The following is a 17,776-nucleotide window of genomic DNA, read 5'->3' on the forward strand; positions in this document are numbered from 1 at the left end:
TCTCTTTCCGCTGTCTTTATGTATGCTTAGATCTTTAAAACTGCGCAACGGGTTTTGTTGAAGGTTTTTCTAATAGCGGATCTGTGGACATTTAATTTAATATATATAATTAATTTGATTCCAAATTACAGATCGTTGCGCAAGGCACGTATAACGAACTAAAAACAAGCATGGCGGACTTCAAGGAGCTTATTGAGATGGGAGAGAAGGTTGAAGAGGAGAAGCAGAAGGCGAAAGCTCAAGTTATGCAAGAGACCATCGTAAGTAACTTTTCTTTATAATCATCCAGAGTGTAATCGACAAAAATTGTACTAAGTATATAATTCTAGCTTTTTCCCACGCGAACAGTTATTTTTTCGGGTTCATCATCATATCGAGTGTGTTATAGCTAATACTGGTGTCAGATTTTATTCAAGTCGCCTAAAGGCATCTGACATGACTTTTACGACTACTTACCGCCATCTAGTGGCAGGTAGTCGCGTACACACCAATGAACTAAACTGTCCACCAGTGTGCAGGTTTCCTCACGATGTTTTCCCTCACCGGAAGCAAATGGTGGTCTATCACCACCAACGCTACTTACACTTTTTGTTCTTATTTTTCCGTGATGAAAGTACCCTATGTCCTTCTCCGCACTTCAAACTTCACGCATGCAAAATTTCGGAAAATTTAAACTAAAATTATATCTAGGACAAGTAACTTTTTGTCTTATTGAGAAATATGATTGTTGAACTGATGGACATATGGTGGAAGGTGGTTGACCGTGAGAAGTGGAGACGAAAAAGTAGGAAAGCGGACCCTGCACTCCAATGATTAATGAAGGGAGAAACCGGGAAAATATTTGAGTTGAGAGAATACACATTAGACCTAGGACCGCCCCGTACTGTTTAGTCGACCTCTGTGGCCTAATGGTCATCACGCCGGACTGCGGACACTGGAGGCCCCGGGTTCGATACCCGGTCAGGTCAAGATGGAAAATGATCTTCAGATTGACCTGGGTTTTTAGTTTTTATCTATGTATATGTTATAAAACATTATATCATTGAGTTAGCATCCCATGACACTCGCTAACAAGTCTCGAAGTAACTATGGGGCTAACTCAACCTGTGTGATTTGTCCCTATATATTTATATGATATATCAAGGCACAAACCGGACATTTTGTTTTTTTATCTATGAAGCAAAAGAGTTGATATGCGCACAGCCAAAGTTCGCTCAATCTAAGGCGGAACCACATCATAATAATAATAATATTTTATGTCCAAAAGGTATATAACGTGATGGTCAACACAGACGAACACAAAGCTGATTCGAAAATAAATGTTAGTCGCTATTACTGAATACACACAATTTATAACTTTTATTATTTAACTACCTTTTGGCCTCGGCTTCGCCCGCATTAATATTCCAGGTTGAAAGGTACCCTAAGTCCTTCTCCATACGTCAAACTATATGTATGCGAAATTTCAAGAAGATTGGTTGAGTAGATAGAGCGTGAAGAGGTAACAAACAAACTTACTTTCGCATTTATAATATTAGTTCGGATTAAGATTGTGCCTCGTAGAGTATTAAAGGATATTATTTAGCGTAATACGTGGCCTAGTATAATATTATGTCGTTTATTGCATAATATTTTACATTTAAATTGTAATCTATTTAGTAAACGATCGAATATAGTGTCTGTTTGCATAGTTATTAGTTTCTATCAAATATATGCATATCAGATTGTCGATTAATTAAATATTTTGTATGATTTTAGTACCGTCAAATGTGCACACAATAAAACATATGTGTTGTGTGTCAACAAGGTGCCTTTTTATTCAGAAATTTAGACCTTTATAGGTACTTTTTCACGTCATATTCTAAACTAAACATAACGTTTCTCAAAATTACACACTACAACCACTGCTGAGAAGAATTGCCTTAAGAAACTCATTTGAAGTGTTGGTCCCTATCATGCAAGAAGTTGTATACATTGTGGTAAGCCCTTCGGCTTACCATAATTGTTTTTATATATTTTTTCCCAGTAACATAACAAACATAAAAAACAAGGTCAAATTTTTAAAAAATAGAAATGACAGTTCTTTGCAGCTTATTGAGAAATTACTATTATAATATATAATTTGACGTGAAAAAGTGACTATGAAAGTCTAATTTCTGAATAAATTATTTTGATTTATTGAAATAATATTTATATATAGTTATTTACCATCAGGATCACACTTACAAGCTTCGATCACAGCGGTCCCTGTCTGAAGCGTCACAGCTTTCGTTCAATATGGATTTGGATAACAATCTAGATCCAAAATATGAAGGTAATTATTTTTTTAATATTTCATACTGGCTACTATTAGAAAAAAGACGTGGTCGACCATTATAGGGAAACTAACCCGCGAAGAATTTTTACCCGACAACCTTTGACAGATTGTCTTGGCGCCAAAAAATTAGGAGAGCCGACCCCACCTAACGTGGGAAGTGGGAAGATTTGATACTAGCTACGCCCCGGGGCTTCCCTTCTGTGGGAATTTCGGGATATGTATTCTGTGTTATTTCAGGTTATAGTCGCTTACGATTACGTATTATACACATTATAATAACAATGAGCAAGTAAAACGTCTTAAGCGACTTCCCTCCATAAGGTAGCTTTTCTCGTGGAACATCACAGATGTATAGACGGTGTTTCATTCCAGGTGAAACCCAAAGCAAAGGCTCCGTAGACAGCAGCGTGTACCTCTCATACATCAAGAGTGGCGGGAATAAATGTTACATGACGTTGTTGTTCGCGCTGTTCATACTGGCGCAGATATTTTATGCGGCGACCGACGTTTGGCTCAAAGAGTGGTAAGAATTTTTGTGTGGTCTTTTGAGTAGACCAGACCGTGGTCTACTCAAAAGACCACACAAAAATTTAGTAGACCGACTGTATTTTGAGTAGACCAATGTATGCACCTTGATTAAAACTTACTATTTCTTTTATTTTTGAGTTAACAACCTGGTCTTTCCTGTAGACCATGATATATCCAGTAGACCATGAGTATTTTAAGTAGATTGAACTAGACTGATGTCTGATCTTTATTGAAACTTATGTTTTGGAGACCGGTCTTTCGAGTAGACCATGAGATTACTAGTAGACCATCGGTATTTCAAGTAGACTAATGTCTGCACCTTGATTATACCTTACCTACTTACCTTATATATGGAAAAAGTTTAGTTTTTTTAATATATTTCGATAGAACATATTCCGAAGAAATAATGAAATATATGTTTTGTCCTCAGGGTGAATCTAGAAGAACGGAACAATGCAATAATCTCCGAATTTAGAAGCAAAACTAGCGCATTGAACGGCTCCATCGGGAATAGTACGGGAGTTCCTTCGGTACCAGGTAATTTTTTGAATTAATTAATTTATTTATTACTTAACAGAGATTCATAATTTGTTTGTTTGTTTGTTTGTTTGCTTATATAATAATGTTAGTACGAAATAACACGTCATCCCACTTATATTATAAATGCGAAAGTTTGTGAGGATGTATGTGTGTTTTTTACTGTTTCACGCAAAATCTACTGGACGGATTGTTATGAAATTTAGAACACGGGTAGAATATAACATGGAATAACACATAGGTTACTTCTAATCCGACGGGAGCAAAGCCCCGGGAAACATAAATGTAGGAAAATGTGTTTCATGCTAGAATAAGTACCGCATTTATTTATGTTTAACTTGATGTTAACATGTATCCTGTCGATGTACAGTCAACAGCACATCAAGTTACCTGCACGAACCTCTATGGCGTGATAATGGCTGTGAATTTGCAATTAATTTCAATAGGTTGATGTGCCCTTGGACTGTACCTAATTTTTTTTTTTAAACATTAAATTCTATTTATTAATTTTTTTCTCAGAGGTGGTATACACAGATATCCCTACGAACTACTTCCACTTGACCCGAGAGCAGTGCGTCTACATCTACGCTTCCTTGATCGCCATTTGCGTTTTCTTCACGTGGAACAAGTTGGTCGTGTTCTACAATACGTGCATCCGCGCGTCTGTCAGTCTGCACGATGCCATGTTTAGGTGAAATATCACATTTGGTAATTTGTAAAAAAAAAAAAAATCTTAAAAAATGTTTATATTTATTCATTTATGGCGAAAATTAGACCTTCACAGATACTTATTCAAACTTAAAGTTTTACAGTATTTCTCGGAAAGCTACAAACTACTGGCATTTCGGAACAACCACTGCTAAAAGAAACTAATTTAAACACATTTGGTCCATCAATATCATGCCACAAAATTTCCATGAAATAAACTACAGAGATACTTCTCTGTAGTTTTTTTCACATAAGGTACATTTCATCCCAGAAAAATTAACTGCCCCTGTGAGAAATAGACGCGGGCGAAGTCGCAGACAAAACTTATTAAAATTATATATATTCTTGTACGTCTCCACAGGGGTGTAACGAACGCGCCAATGTGGTTTTTCCACCACAACCCTTCGGGACGAATCCTGAACCGATTCTCCAAGGACATGGGTCAGATCGACACATTGCTGCCAATGGCGCTAGTTGACTGTTTAGGGGTGAGTTTCCGTTGTTTTATTCCATAGAAATCTAACGGCGACGAGCGCAAATCACTCGATCCAGACCTCTGTGACGTAGTGGCCACCCAATCTGTTGGTCCTAAGTTCGATTTCCATTGTGGATAAATATTTACACATGTTATCACGAATATTTGTCTGCGGCTGTTGGCCGTTCTGTGTTTGTGTACATAGGATCCGCGATATTAGGTTAGTGATTAGTGTGAGCTGTTGAGTGTTGTCCGTGATTACATAGTAAATAACAAAGTCGTTTCCCGTTGTCTGTCTGTAAGATTGTAAAAACAAGAAAGGTCCGATAAATAATCCATACTAACGTTAGTCTGTCTGTCTGTTCCGCTTTCACGGCTGAACCGCTGGATGGATTTTGATTAAATTTGGTATGCATATAGACAAATTATAGGCATTTCTTTCAAAAATCATCCCCCAAAACAATATAGGGGTTAAAGATTGTATGAAAATCATGTTGAAAACATCACACAAAAATATTGGTCCTAGAAATTAGTAATCTAGCATGGGTAAACACATCAATCGCAAAAAATATAATTACGCTGTCAGAAACAACTATTCTACGCTGACGAAGTCTCGGGTAAATATAATAATAAATATATAAACAAACATTGTCCCCAGTTCTTCCTCGAAGTGGTTTCCATTCTGGTGGTGGTGTGCGTGGTGAACTGGTGGCTGTTGCTGCCGACCGCGCTGGTGGCCATTTTGCTGTTCATGCTGAGGAATCTCTTCCTCAGCACCAGTCGGGAGCTCAAGAGGATCGAGGCTATTGGTGAGGAATCACTCGTTTAGTTTGTTCTTTAAATAAAACTGGTATTAATTCGCTTCACCTGGATTTTGTGAATACATTGTAGATAAACTCTTAGTCATTTATCTCGATCCCGATAGATCTTACTGTCTACTTAGTAGACAAATTCAAATTCAAATCATTTATTCAGAAATTAGACAGGCACTTTTTCTCGTAAATTTTTAAATAAATAAATATATTAGGACAAATCACACAGATTATGCTAGCCCCAAAGTAAGTTCGAGACTTGTGTTATGGGATACTAACTCAACGATACTATATTTTATAAATAGATACATATATAAATAAACATCCAAGACCCGGGTCAATCAGAAAAAGATCATTTTCCATCATGACCCGGCCGGGGATCGAACCCGGGACCTCACGGTTCAGTGGCAAGAACTTTACCACTGCGCCACCGAGGTCGTCAAAATATAATATAAATTTTTATATTTATAGTTATTTCTCACAAGCTACAAACTACTGGCCAGACCGGACGGTCTATTTAGTAGACTTAAATGTTGTTTATGAGATCGTCTACTAGAACCTGCACGGTTGATGAAGCAGCTGGTACATGCTGCGTATTAAATAATTGTTCAGTTCAAGAGTTTTATCAAAATGGAGCGAAATTCCATAAATTTATTAAATTCAATAAATAAATATATATATAGGGCCAAATCGCTCCGAGTTAGTTCGCTACTTGTCATAGGATACCATACCATATATAATATTATTTTTTTACGTTTCTTTTTTTCATTTGGTTATAAACTATAGATTAACAATTTGTATAATTTTCCATCGCGACCTAAATATAATAGCAGGACGTAAAAAAATTATGTAAATTCTTTTTTATTATTCAAAAATTTATAATAAGTATTTTGTAATTTATATTTTTTTCCAGCTCGAAGCCAATCGCTAAACCACGCAGCGGCAACAGTGTCGGGCCTCACCACCATCAGATCGACTCGAGAACAGCAGCGCACTCTGGTGGCAGAGTTCGACAAGCTGCAGGTATGATCATTTGCAAGGACATGGCTGTGGTCGTGGCGAAATACTAGTAGTTTGTAGCATTGAGAAGTTAAATTTGGTGCGAACAGGAAATTAAAATTGTATAGTATTACTAGCGTCTCGTCCCGGCTTCACTCGAGCAAAGAATCATAATGAAAAAGTTGCCTATGTTACTACTGAAAGTTTCCTCTATCTCTATGCCAAATTTCATCAAAATCGGCACAGTAGTTTAGAGTTTATTCATTACAAACAAAAAAATATTTTCTCTTTAAAATATTAATGTGGTAATATGGGTTAGTATAGATAAATGTCAATAAATGTAAGTGTCTGTTCCTTTGTCTTTCTTTTACGTCAAAACGGAACATTGCATTGAGGTGATTTATATATATATTTATACATATATTTGTTAATTGACGTCCTTGGAGAAAAGGCTGCGGTGAAGTTTGTTGCGCCGCTTCTTCTTCACCTGCGCTTTGGAAGCCGGCAGTAGACTTAGTTTAAGTAATGTTTTTGACGTCAATAAGTGATGTATATCGTCCTAAATTGAATGAAGAATTTTGAATTTTAATATACATATGTATCGACTTTATTAAATGCAGGACCTGCATTCTTCGTGCTGGGCGGCGGTGTTAAGCACCAACCGTGCGTTCGGCTGGTGGATGGACATGCTGTGCTGTTTGTACCTCTTTGCTGTCACCTTCAGCTTCTTACTCTTCACTAGAGAAGGTAAATTATTTTATGGTTCACTTATGGTCTACTCAATACACCTGTGTGCTCCCTAACAAATTTTCTATTTGAATTTTCAATCCAAATCCCTATTCCAACTAATAAAACTAAAATTATAAAAGCGAAAGTAAGTTTGTTTATTTGTTACATCTACACGCGTTATCTAATCAACCAATCTTCTTGATATTTCGCATATATATAATTAAGTGTATGGAGAAGGACATAGGGTATCTTTCAACCCGGAAAATACTATTGTTCCCGTGGGATATGGGAAAAACCTATATTCTTTTATAAGTGGCGTCAAATATATATTTTTTGACTATCCTACTTTGTATTATTATTGTTTTTGAATATAAATCATCCTTTAAAATATAAAACAAAGTCCACTTCCACGTTTGTCTGTCGGTTCGCGATAAACTCAAAAACTGCTGCATGGATTTCCATGCGGTTTCCATTAATAGATAGTGTGATTCCAGTGGGAGGTTGAGGTTAGGTTATGATAATTTTAAACGTGCCAAGCCGGGACGGGCCGTTAGCTTCTGAATAAAAACATCGATAGGTTCGCGGGCACTATTAAATTAATAAACATTAGCAAGTGATACGTCTAAGCGACTTCTCTGCATTAGGGAGCTTCACTCGTAATGTATTAAAAACGGTCACATTTTACTTGTCTGTGCTGTGTAAAAATTGCAAAAGCCTTATGGATAATATTTCTGCTTCGCCGATACACGACCTCGGTGGCGCAGTGGTAAAGTTCTTGCCACTGAACCGAGAGGTCCCGGGTTCAATTCCCGGTCGGGTCATGATGGAAAATGATCTTTTTCTGATTGGCCCGGGTCTTGGATGTTTATCTGTATATGTATTTATTATAAAATATATTATCGTTGAGTTAGTATCCCATAACACAAGTCTCGAACTTACTTTGGGGCTAGCTCAATCTGTGTGATTTGTCCTAATATATTTATCTATTTTCATATATTGTTTTCCTCACAGACACTCTTGGTGGCAACGTGGGTCTGGCTGTGACGCAAGTGATAGGGTTGGTTGGCATGTGCCAGTTCGGAATGAGGCAAACGGCCGAAGTCGAGAACCAAATGACATCTGTAAGTTTTTTATTGTGGGACATGGGAATACAAAGTTGGATTTCGTACGAAATCAAATTGTTTATTCAGAAATTAGGCCTTCACAGGCACTTTTTCACGTCATATTCTAAATTAAATGATATTTACCAAAGCTAAAAACTACTAGACGCGACTGAGGGACACAAAGCCTTGGCAACTGATATGCAACAAAATCATTCCCAAAGAGGATTAACGTGAAGCAGGCCGGTTGTAAAATCCTAGCCAAATCTTCAGAATTTCAAAAGGTTTATTACTAGGTATATATGAAATTGACGTTTGGTATAGGAGGAACAATAAGTCGAATATTTTTTAACATTTATTTAATCAAAGTAAGAACCATTATTATCTATGCACTTTTGCCATCTCATAGGTAGTTCATCGATCCCTTTGCTAAAAAAAACCATTCGGCCGGAAATCAATAAAATCTTTGCGGTTTGGACTGCCCTATCGGAGTTGAATTTTTTCCCTTGGAAAAAGTTATCCAAATTTCGAAAAAAATGGTAATCTGTCTGGAGCAAGGTCCGGGGAGTACGGTGGATGTCTTAGACATTTCAATTGAAGCTCCTCTAATTTGGTAGCCGTCTGTTGTGCAGTGTGTGGTCTAGCGTTGTCGTGAAGCAGCAGTGGCGTGGAGCGATTCGGTTGTTTAGCAGCTAGCTTTTCCATCATAGTTTGCAATCGCTGACAATAGACGTCTGCCATAATCGTCTGGCCAGATTTGAGAAAACTGTAATGAACGACACCGGCACTAGTCACACCAAACGCTTACAAGTAACTTTTTTTGGGTCAACTTTCGCTTCGGGCAGGATTTGGCTGGCTGGCCAGGGCCCAGTCATTGCGATAAGCGTCCGATTGTCGTAGATAATCCACTTTTCATCACAGGTAATGATTTGATTTAAAAACCCTTCATTATTGTGCCGGTTAAGTAATGTAACGCAGCAGTCGACACGCGTTTGCCGGTTTGCTTCACTCAATTCGTGAGGTACCCACCTTTCAAGTTTCTTAATCTTCCCAATTTGCTTCAAGTGGATTGAAATAGTTTTATCACTAACACCGAAGCCTGAAGCTAACTCGGACGTGGTTTGCGATGGATCCGTTTCCACAATAGCCTTCAATTCTTCATTATCAACTAGGGTCTCCGGCCGTCCACGGGGCTTGTTCTGCAGGTCGAAATTTCTAGAACGAAAACGTTGGAATAAAAAACGCACTTTGTTTTCTTTTGCTACCCGACCGCCATACACATCATTAACCTTTCGAGCCGTTTCCGCAGCACTGATGCCACGGTGGAACTCGTACTCGTAAATAACGCGATATTTCAAGCTCTCCATTTTGTAAACTGAGTGACGCAAAAAGAAAAATCAGAAGAAAAAAAAACAAATGAATGACGGTTAACGAAACACAAATACATGTGTAAATAGCTGTATAAATTTGAATTTGGAATCCCTAACCAAAAAGGAGAAATTTGTGATTAAAGTGGCCAGTAGTACGCCAAATTCATATGTAAGGACCTAATATTACTGATACTAACCGTAGGTAAAATCTCAAAGTTACTAACAAAATGGACTAAGTCTGAATTAAATGAATTTATTATTATTTGTTTCGCTGACCTTGGGCGGCGTCATAGCCCCGAATGCAACCGGGAGCACGCATATATGTGGCCGTCCAAATCAAAAGGGCGAAAAGGACCTTATGGCGGCCGTCACTTAGGCCTATATTGCCGTTGTTCGAATACAAAACAACGGCAGTAATGACGTAAGTGCCGAGCGCCATAAGGTCCCTTTTGATTAGGACGGCCACATACGATCATATCTTTGTGTACAGGTGGAAAGAATCCTGGAGTATCAGAATCTACCATCAGAACAGCCGATGGAGAAAGACCCACTGGCTCTGAAGACCAATCATCCTAGTTTGGACTTCGATAAGTGGCCAACGAAAGGTAATCATTACATAAAACAAAGTCGCTTCCCGCTTTCTGTCTGTGCAGTAAACAATTTGTAGTCAATAGCATGCTCCTCTTTATTTATTTATATTTAAAACATGTAGGTTTAATTCATTTTGACATCAATTTGTATATTTGTACTCATGTCTTTGGCAAATATTTTTTCTTTTTTTCATTTTTTTCTGTCAGGAGCCGTTCCTGGGTGCACCATCATCATCATGCTTATCATAATAATTCGTTGTCATCCAAACTAAACGTGTGTACAAAATTTCAGCTCAATGAATTGAATATTGAGTTACAAGTTGCAAGATTCCACCCGAGACATAGGAACATAGTTACATTGCTAAATGAAAGCTTGTAAGAAATATATTAAATAAAATAAATAATAAATAAATCACACAGATTGAGCTAGCCCCAAAGTAAGTTCTAGACTAGTGTTATGGGATACTAACTTAACGATACTATATTTTATAACGAATACATATATAGATAAACATCCAAGTCCCGGACAATCAGGAAAAGACTCGTATATCCTACTAATATTAAAAATGTGAAAGTTTGTGGGGATATATGTAAATATGTTTGTTGCTCTTTCAAGCAAAATCTACTGGACCGATTGTTATGGTTAGAACATAACCTGGAAACACATAGGGTATTTTTTATCCCGAAATTCCCACGGGAGCGAGGCCCCGGGGCGCAGCTAGTATGTATGACTTTTTCAGGTGAAATAGTATTCGAAGACGTGAGCCTGGAGTACGAGCGGCCCCCGAAGAAGGATCAAGAGCAAGGCGATGTGAAGAAGCCGGCGCCGGCGCTGCGCGGCGTGAGCTTCAGCGCCGGCGCCGCGGAGAAGGTGGCGGTCGTGGGCCGCACCGGCGCCGGCAAGAGCTCGCTCATCAACGCTCTCTTCAGGTCAGAGTGTGCTGCGTATTGTTTACTAGCTGTGCACGCGGCCCTTGGAAACAGATTTTTCTTCGTGTTAAAGGATAGTTGAAATAAAATATCCATCTTCTTCATAGTCGTATTCCTCATGGCTGACGGTCGCGGTCATTACGTGGAATGAAACACACATAACAACTTTCTTTGCATTATTAATGGAGTGGTTCACCATTGCCTATTCCATTTAACACACAAGTTAATATCAACCAGTGTGCAGGTTTCCTCAAAGTATCCATAGCGCAAGTTTCCTTAAAATACACACAGCGCCATCTAGCATTTTTATAATTAGCGCCATCTGTAACATAATACAGGTATTTTGCAAATCCCATACTCCACTTTAAACAGATAATATAATACCACAGATGTACTATGCAAAATTTCAAGAAGATTGGTTGAGTAGATAGAGCTTGAAGAGAATAGAATAGAATCGTTTATTTGCAAGATTTACATAGATCTTAAGTCAACTGTAACCAATACAATATTAATAATAAATAAAATAAAGAGGTAACAAACAAACTTACTTGCACATTCATAATATTAGTTAGGATAAATCTGTGGCGACATCTACCACGCCACATGCACAACGGCGCACATGTTAAAAGCTGACCAAACGCAACGAATAACAAGCCACATAAGTGATCCAGGACACTACGGACAGATGGCACGACGGTCGACTCACTATGGACAGCTAACAAGCCTAGACCGCGCAGACAGTGCGTTTTCGATTGGAAGCATAAATACAACCTCCGATATGACACCGTCGGAGCCGTGCGGTTCCCCAGGCGCAACACCTAGCCTGGCGGGAAGGTCTTCCCTTTGTAGCGGTCGAGCATAATCACCTGGCTCCCACTACAAATCCATCGTAGCTAATTAGTTACTTTGCAATAGCAAGAGATAAAAGATAAAATGAATTTATTTGCTGCAATAAGTATAACATTTTACAAGATAGGTTTACATACATTGCAGAAATTTAACAAATTAATCTTATTAACTATAACTTCTTCACAAGGCAAGCCTGTAACGGACAAGTCAATTTCAACATAGAAATCAATCAAAAATACAGGGTTTCCGAGCCCAGATAGTACTTTTAAAATGAATTTAAACTTAAATTTAAACCAGTGGTCGGAAGTGGGTCGGGTAGTGAATATTTAGACTCAACTTTCAATCAATAATATTTCTTCTGTTGCGTCGTAGCTTAGCGTATACAACCAATTATCAACTATAAATACACAACACAATCAATCAAAAACTAAATATCATCTCGGAAAAACAACTGTTTTCGGGGGAGATTCAGAAGCTAGTTTCATAAAATTGACATCATTCATTCGGATATGATTTTGGAATATACTTTTTGTATTTATCGTATTAAAATTATACTTCAAAGATATAAATAGCTAACATCATTGCGCAGACTAAGCCGTATAACCGGTAAAGTGACAGTCGACGGCGTCACAGCCGACGAGGCTGGACTCCGTTGCTGGCGATCTAGACTGTGCGCTTTGCCTCAACGCCCGGCTTTGTTCGCCGCCACGTTGAGGGATAACCTAGACCCTCAGCATAAATACAGTGATGCTGAGATATATGCTGCTTTGGAACAGGTCAGTAACATCAAGGCTATAAATGTTAAGGGTTCGAGGTATGAACCTTGGGAAACTCCTAAATATTTTTTGCATGTATCATGATTTGTTCTGCGTCATATTTAAATTAGGTAAGTTATATTCTTATAAGTCATTAATATTGTTTAAAAAGTTATTTTAGATGTATATGAAGCTACTAAAACAAGATTTCAATAGTAAAATCAAGTACTTTATCTTATCAAAAGCCTTATTATGGTCACATGAACATTGGTCATTGTCATTAACAAACGATGCAATCAAATTTAATTTAGATCTGTGTCTGTGCAAGTCTCTGGACGCTACAGTCGCTGACAACAACAACGTGACCGTTTTGTTATTGATTAATTCTCATAATTTACATTGTATAATATACTATTATGTTGTGTAGATAAATAAATTATTGACATACTTTTGTCTGGTGAGATTTTGTTTCTTTTATTATATTATTCATCAAGTAAACATGCATGCTTTTCACCTGATGGGAAGAGGTCACCGCTGCCAATTGCAAGAGATGTTACACACACGCATTTCTAGTGTAATGTTTCATACAAACTTTGTACGAGAAGTTAAACAACCTTCTCAGGTGGAGCTTCTCGAGCTGGTGTCCAACATGGCGGCGGGGCTGAGCACGCGGGTGGGGGACGGCGGCGGCAACCTGTCCACCGGACAGCGGCAACTCGTGTGTCTCGCTCGCGCTGCGCTTGCGCGGTGTACTGTGCTCGTATTGGATGAGGCTACTGCCAGTGTGGACACTGAGTGAGTGCTCCATGGCTTTTGTTCGCGGCTGATATATATATGTATAATAGGGTGTTCAGACGAAGGAATCATTTTCAAAACCAATCCTACTAATATTTTGTGAGGATGCGTGTATGTATGTTTGTTACTATTTCACGCAAAATCTACTGGACCGATTGTTATGAAATTTGGTAGACGAGTGAAATATAACCTGGAATATTACACAGGGTACTTTTATCGCCGAAATTCCCACGGGAGCGAAGCCCCGCGACGCAGATAGTACACAGTATTTTTTTTTTAATTATTACAGCATTATGACAAAATATATTCGTATTGCAGGACAGACAAGCACATACAGAACACGATTCGCACGAAGTTCGCGAACGCGACGGTCCTCACGATAGCCCACAGACTGAACACCGTGATGGATTACGACAGAGTGATCGTAATGGACAGGTGAGATATATTGATAAATTAAAATTAAAATTGATTAATGAATATGTGCTTGTGGGTGAATTTCACAAGCGTTTGAACGCGGCGTGTGGAGAGAGTTTCATTCGTGTCCGACATTTTTTTTCTAATATATTTTTTTTAACATTTGTAAAATTAACATTGTACCAGTTTTTTTTTTACTTTACTTATTTATAAAATAGAACAATTAAATTGATTACTGTGTATGGTACAATTTAATAAACACTAATGACAGCCCGCGGCGGAGTTCGAAACGCTCGTGAAATTCACCCTACTAAACAAAATAGATATAATAATTAACAATTAAACATAATAATTAATAGAAAAGCAATTGATTCTGAAATTAAACTGAAAGAAATTGAATCAAAGTTACGTAATTATGGACAAGTCAGCCCCTTTTCAGTTGCTGCGCCCGTAAAGGCCCTAATTTTCTCTATCCTTACTAATATTATAAATGCCAAAGTAAGTTTGTTCGTTTGTGTGTTTGTTACCTCTTCACGTGTTATCTACTCAAGCAATATTCTTGAAATTTCACATATGTATAAAAGAGTACGGAGAAGGACATTGGGTGCCTTACATCCCGGAAAAAAACTGTTGTTCCCGTTGTATTTGCAAAAAACCTATATTCTATTATAGGTGGAGCTAAATGATAACAAACTAAAACCTTGCAATAACAACATTTAAGCAGGCGAAGCCGCGGGTAAACATCTAGTCCTAACTAATATTTTATATTATAAATGCGAAAGGAAGTTTGTTTGTTTGTAACCTCTTCTCGCTCTATCTACTCAATCAGTCCTCTTGAAATTTTGCATACATGTAGTTTGAAGTGAAAATTTCAACAATCTATCATGGATAATAAATAAATATATTAGTACAAATCACACAGACTGCGCCAGCCCCAAAGTAAGTTCTAGACTTGTGTTATGGGATACTAACTCAACGATAATATATTTTATAACAAATACATATATAGATAAACATCCAAGGTCTAGGCCAATCAGAAAAAGATCATTTTCCATCATGACCCGACCGGGGATCGAACCCGGGACCTCATTCGGTTCAGAGGCATGCACTTTACCACTGCGCCACCGAGGTCGTCAATGTATGACAATAATGACATACGTTTGTGTGTAACAGAGGGCAGGTGGTGGAAAGCGGTCACCCGTACGAGCTGCTGACGCAGACGCCGCACAAGACGCAGGAGGTTCTCAAGAGGAATGTACTCTCCAAACCACAGGTATATATTTATAATAAATAACGATATATAGTTATATTATTTTATTTCCTCTATTTTTCTCACGGACTCCTGACGTGAGCGCGGGCGCAGCCGCGAACAAAAGCCCTTTATGAAAGAGAAATTAGAACTTTTTTTAATCATTAATATTTGGTTGGCTTGAAGAAATTGCATTAGCGATAAGTCCGCCTTTGCACTAATTATGTTTGAATATCTTGTTGTAACTTATAACTCCTTTGTGAATGGTGCAATAAAGAGTTTATCTATTATTTATATTAATTGGTTTAGATTATTTTATTATTATATATTTATATGCATGTGTGGCGATCCTCCTTCACAAGACCTTCGGTCTTGGGGAGGAGTAATGTGGCGACATCTACCACGCCACACATGCACTAATATTTATAATCCCGAGGGCAGGAAACAGAGTCCTGTATAGTTTTTAGTGACTTATCTTACCTGTTTACACAAATAAAAAAATTTATTGATTGATTAAAAGACCATCCTTTATCGTATCCGAATCGAGGTGATAGTATAGAGTAATTTAAATCTGACTGACTTTCATTTAAGTTATAAAAAACTTCAATGTATTTCTTACTTATCCTTCAATTCTTCTTCATAGTCGTATTCCTCATGGCTGAGGGTCGTGGTCATTACGTGGAATGAAACACACACAACAACTTTCTTGGCATTAGTAATGGAGTGGTCTGCCATTGCCTTCTCCATTTCACACACAAGTTAGTAATCAACAAGTGTGCAGGTTTCCTCACGATGTTTTCCTTCACTGGAAGCAAGTGGTGGTCGATGAAACCTATTATACATGAGTCATATTGGTATAAAAACTCATGTGGCACGAGTAGGATTCGAACCTGGGACCTTTCGATCCACAGGCGGGCGTCTTAACCATTACACCACCACCGCTTCTATCCTTCAATTCTATGAATACATAATATTAAACATTCATGACAATAGTTTGTATATTTACAATTTTGATGTAAAAATGGATTTAATTAAATTTTATATAAGTACTTATATCTGTCTACTCTTTGGCATCATTTATAAATAAACTAACTTATCTATACTTATAATAAAACTGTAACTGAACTATGTCTGTACATCGGAGATATTTACGAAAAATAAATAGGAGAGAATTATTAAGGGTCAATAGTATGTGATAAAATAAATTGAATGTATGTTATAGATTGTTGATTATTACGAATTAGTGTAGATATGTATGTCTACGCTATGGATTTTAATAATCTGAAATAAGAAATATTTTATTTTTAATTATTATTAATTATGTGATGTGTAACTCTGCGTTGCCAGCAGGCGCCGCTCGCCATTCCAGAAAACTTTACATTTGAGCCGTCCACACACGAGGCCAGCGAAAAGAATCGCAATAGAACTTTTTCCACCAGGTAAGTGCTTATTTTTTAATTATTAAAATAAAATATATTGGTACAAATCACACAGATTGAGCTAGCCCCAAAGTAAGTTCGAGACTTGTGTTATGGGATACTAACTCAACGATACTATATTTAGTAACAAATACATATATAGATAAACATCCAAGACCCGGGCCAGTCAGAAAAAGATCATTTTCCATCATGAACCGACCGGGGATCGAACCCGGTTCAGAGACAAGCACTTTACCACTGCGCCACCGAGCTCGTCAAAGTATTTACTAGACATGCGCGATATACACGATAAGAAACGGAACACAATGAGATATTTTGTCAACATGTGTCTGTTTCTCCAACATCTCTGTCGCTTTGTATGAGATGTGCCGAGAAGATGTATGTGTCATCGTATCTCCCAAATGGATGAACCGATTTTCGTTTCGTTTTTTTTTGTGTCATAGATAATTTTATCCCGAGTGTTCTTAGCCGTGTTTCATGAAAATCGGTTCAACCGTTCAAAAGTTGTAGCGAAATGAACATTGAAAGTCGGGGGATTTTTAATTTGTCTAACATCTAAACTTGTTTGTTATTGGATTTATCTCCTTTTTGTAGATCAGAAGCGAGTGAGTCGGAAAATGGCGGGATATTCAACATGCTTGTAGAGCAAACGGGCAAGGAGACGGCCGCCATGCTTTACAAAATGGCGGAAGAGGTATGTAATTAACGTACAAGTGGTTAGAACGTCCGCCTGTGATCGAAAGGTCCCAGGTTCGAATCCTACTCGGACGGTGTAAACTGAAACTTGCACACTGGTCGACAGTTTTAAGTTCACTAGTGTGTACGCGATTACTTGCCACTAGACGCGGTAGGTTGTCGCAAAAGTCATGTCGAATTACTTTAGGCGAGTTGAATCAAATCTGTCACCAGTGTTAATTAACAACATTCTCGTAAAGACTAAACGAACCACTTACTAGCCTGCAACTGTATACATATCCTATTAAAATATCGCCGGTTGACTGTAAGAGATCCCTACGTGATATAAGTCCGCTTTTGCATGTATATCTTTTTAACCATGATAGGTACCAACACTGTTCAAATGAGTTTCTTTCGGCATTTCTTCTCAGCAGTGGTCGTTCCGAAATGCTAGTAGTTTATAGCTTGTGAGAAATAACTATAAATATAAAGATTGACGAGAAAA

The 17,776-nt window shown here is 37.8% G+C and overlaps 1 protein-coding gene across 4 annotated transcripts in view; it reads left to right on the forward strand.

The window, feature by feature from the left end:
• The window catches only part of LOC128681832 (probable multidrug resistance-associated protein lethal(2)03659), a 52,292-nt gene that overhangs the window by 29,223 nt on the left and 5,293 nt on the right, over positions 1-17,776 (forward strand). Inside the window, exons 17-35 of one of the 4 annotated variants that reach the window (XM_053766047.1) lie at positions 132-260; positions 1,268-1,321; positions 2,215-2,314; positions 2,690-2,840; positions 3,276-3,382; positions 3,902-4,073; positions 4,452-4,578; positions 5,224-5,374; positions 6,291-6,400; positions 6,997-7,123; positions 8,117-8,226; positions 10,066-10,180; positions 10,906-11,095; positions 12,534-12,720; positions 13,322-13,494; positions 13,813-13,929; positions 15,082-15,181; positions 16,505-16,596; positions 17,191-17,290. In XM_053766047.1, the coding sequence (XP_053622022.1) occupies positions 132-260; positions 1,268-1,321; positions 2,215-2,314; positions 2,690-2,840; positions 3,276-3,382; positions 3,902-4,073; positions 4,452-4,578; positions 5,224-5,374; positions 6,291-6,400; positions 6,997-7,123; positions 8,117-8,226; positions 10,066-10,180; positions 10,906-11,095; positions 12,534-12,720; positions 13,322-13,494; positions 13,813-13,929; positions 15,082-15,181; positions 16,505-16,596; positions 17,191-17,290 (2,412 nt within the window). The remainder of the gene's footprint in view (positions 1-131; positions 261-1,267; positions 1,322-2,214; positions 2,315-2,689; positions 2,841-3,275; positions 3,383-3,901; positions 4,074-4,451; positions 4,579-5,223; positions 5,375-6,290; positions 6,401-6,996; positions 7,124-8,116; positions 8,227-10,065; positions 10,181-10,905; positions 11,096-12,533; positions 12,721-13,321; positions 13,495-13,812; positions 13,930-15,081; positions 15,182-16,504; positions 16,597-17,190; positions 17,291-17,776) is intronic. The other 3 variants (XM_053766048.1, XM_053766049.1, XM_053766050.1) reach the window with 3 other exon arrangements.

Source organism: Plodia interpunctella, chromosome 28 (genome assembly GCF_027563975.2).
Source record: "Plodia interpunctella isolate USDA-ARS_2022_Savannah chromosome 28, ilPloInte3.2, whole genome shotgun sequence".
Classification (NCBI taxonomy): domain Eukaryota; kingdom Metazoa; phylum Arthropoda; class Insecta; order Lepidoptera; family Pyralidae; genus Plodia; species Plodia interpunctella.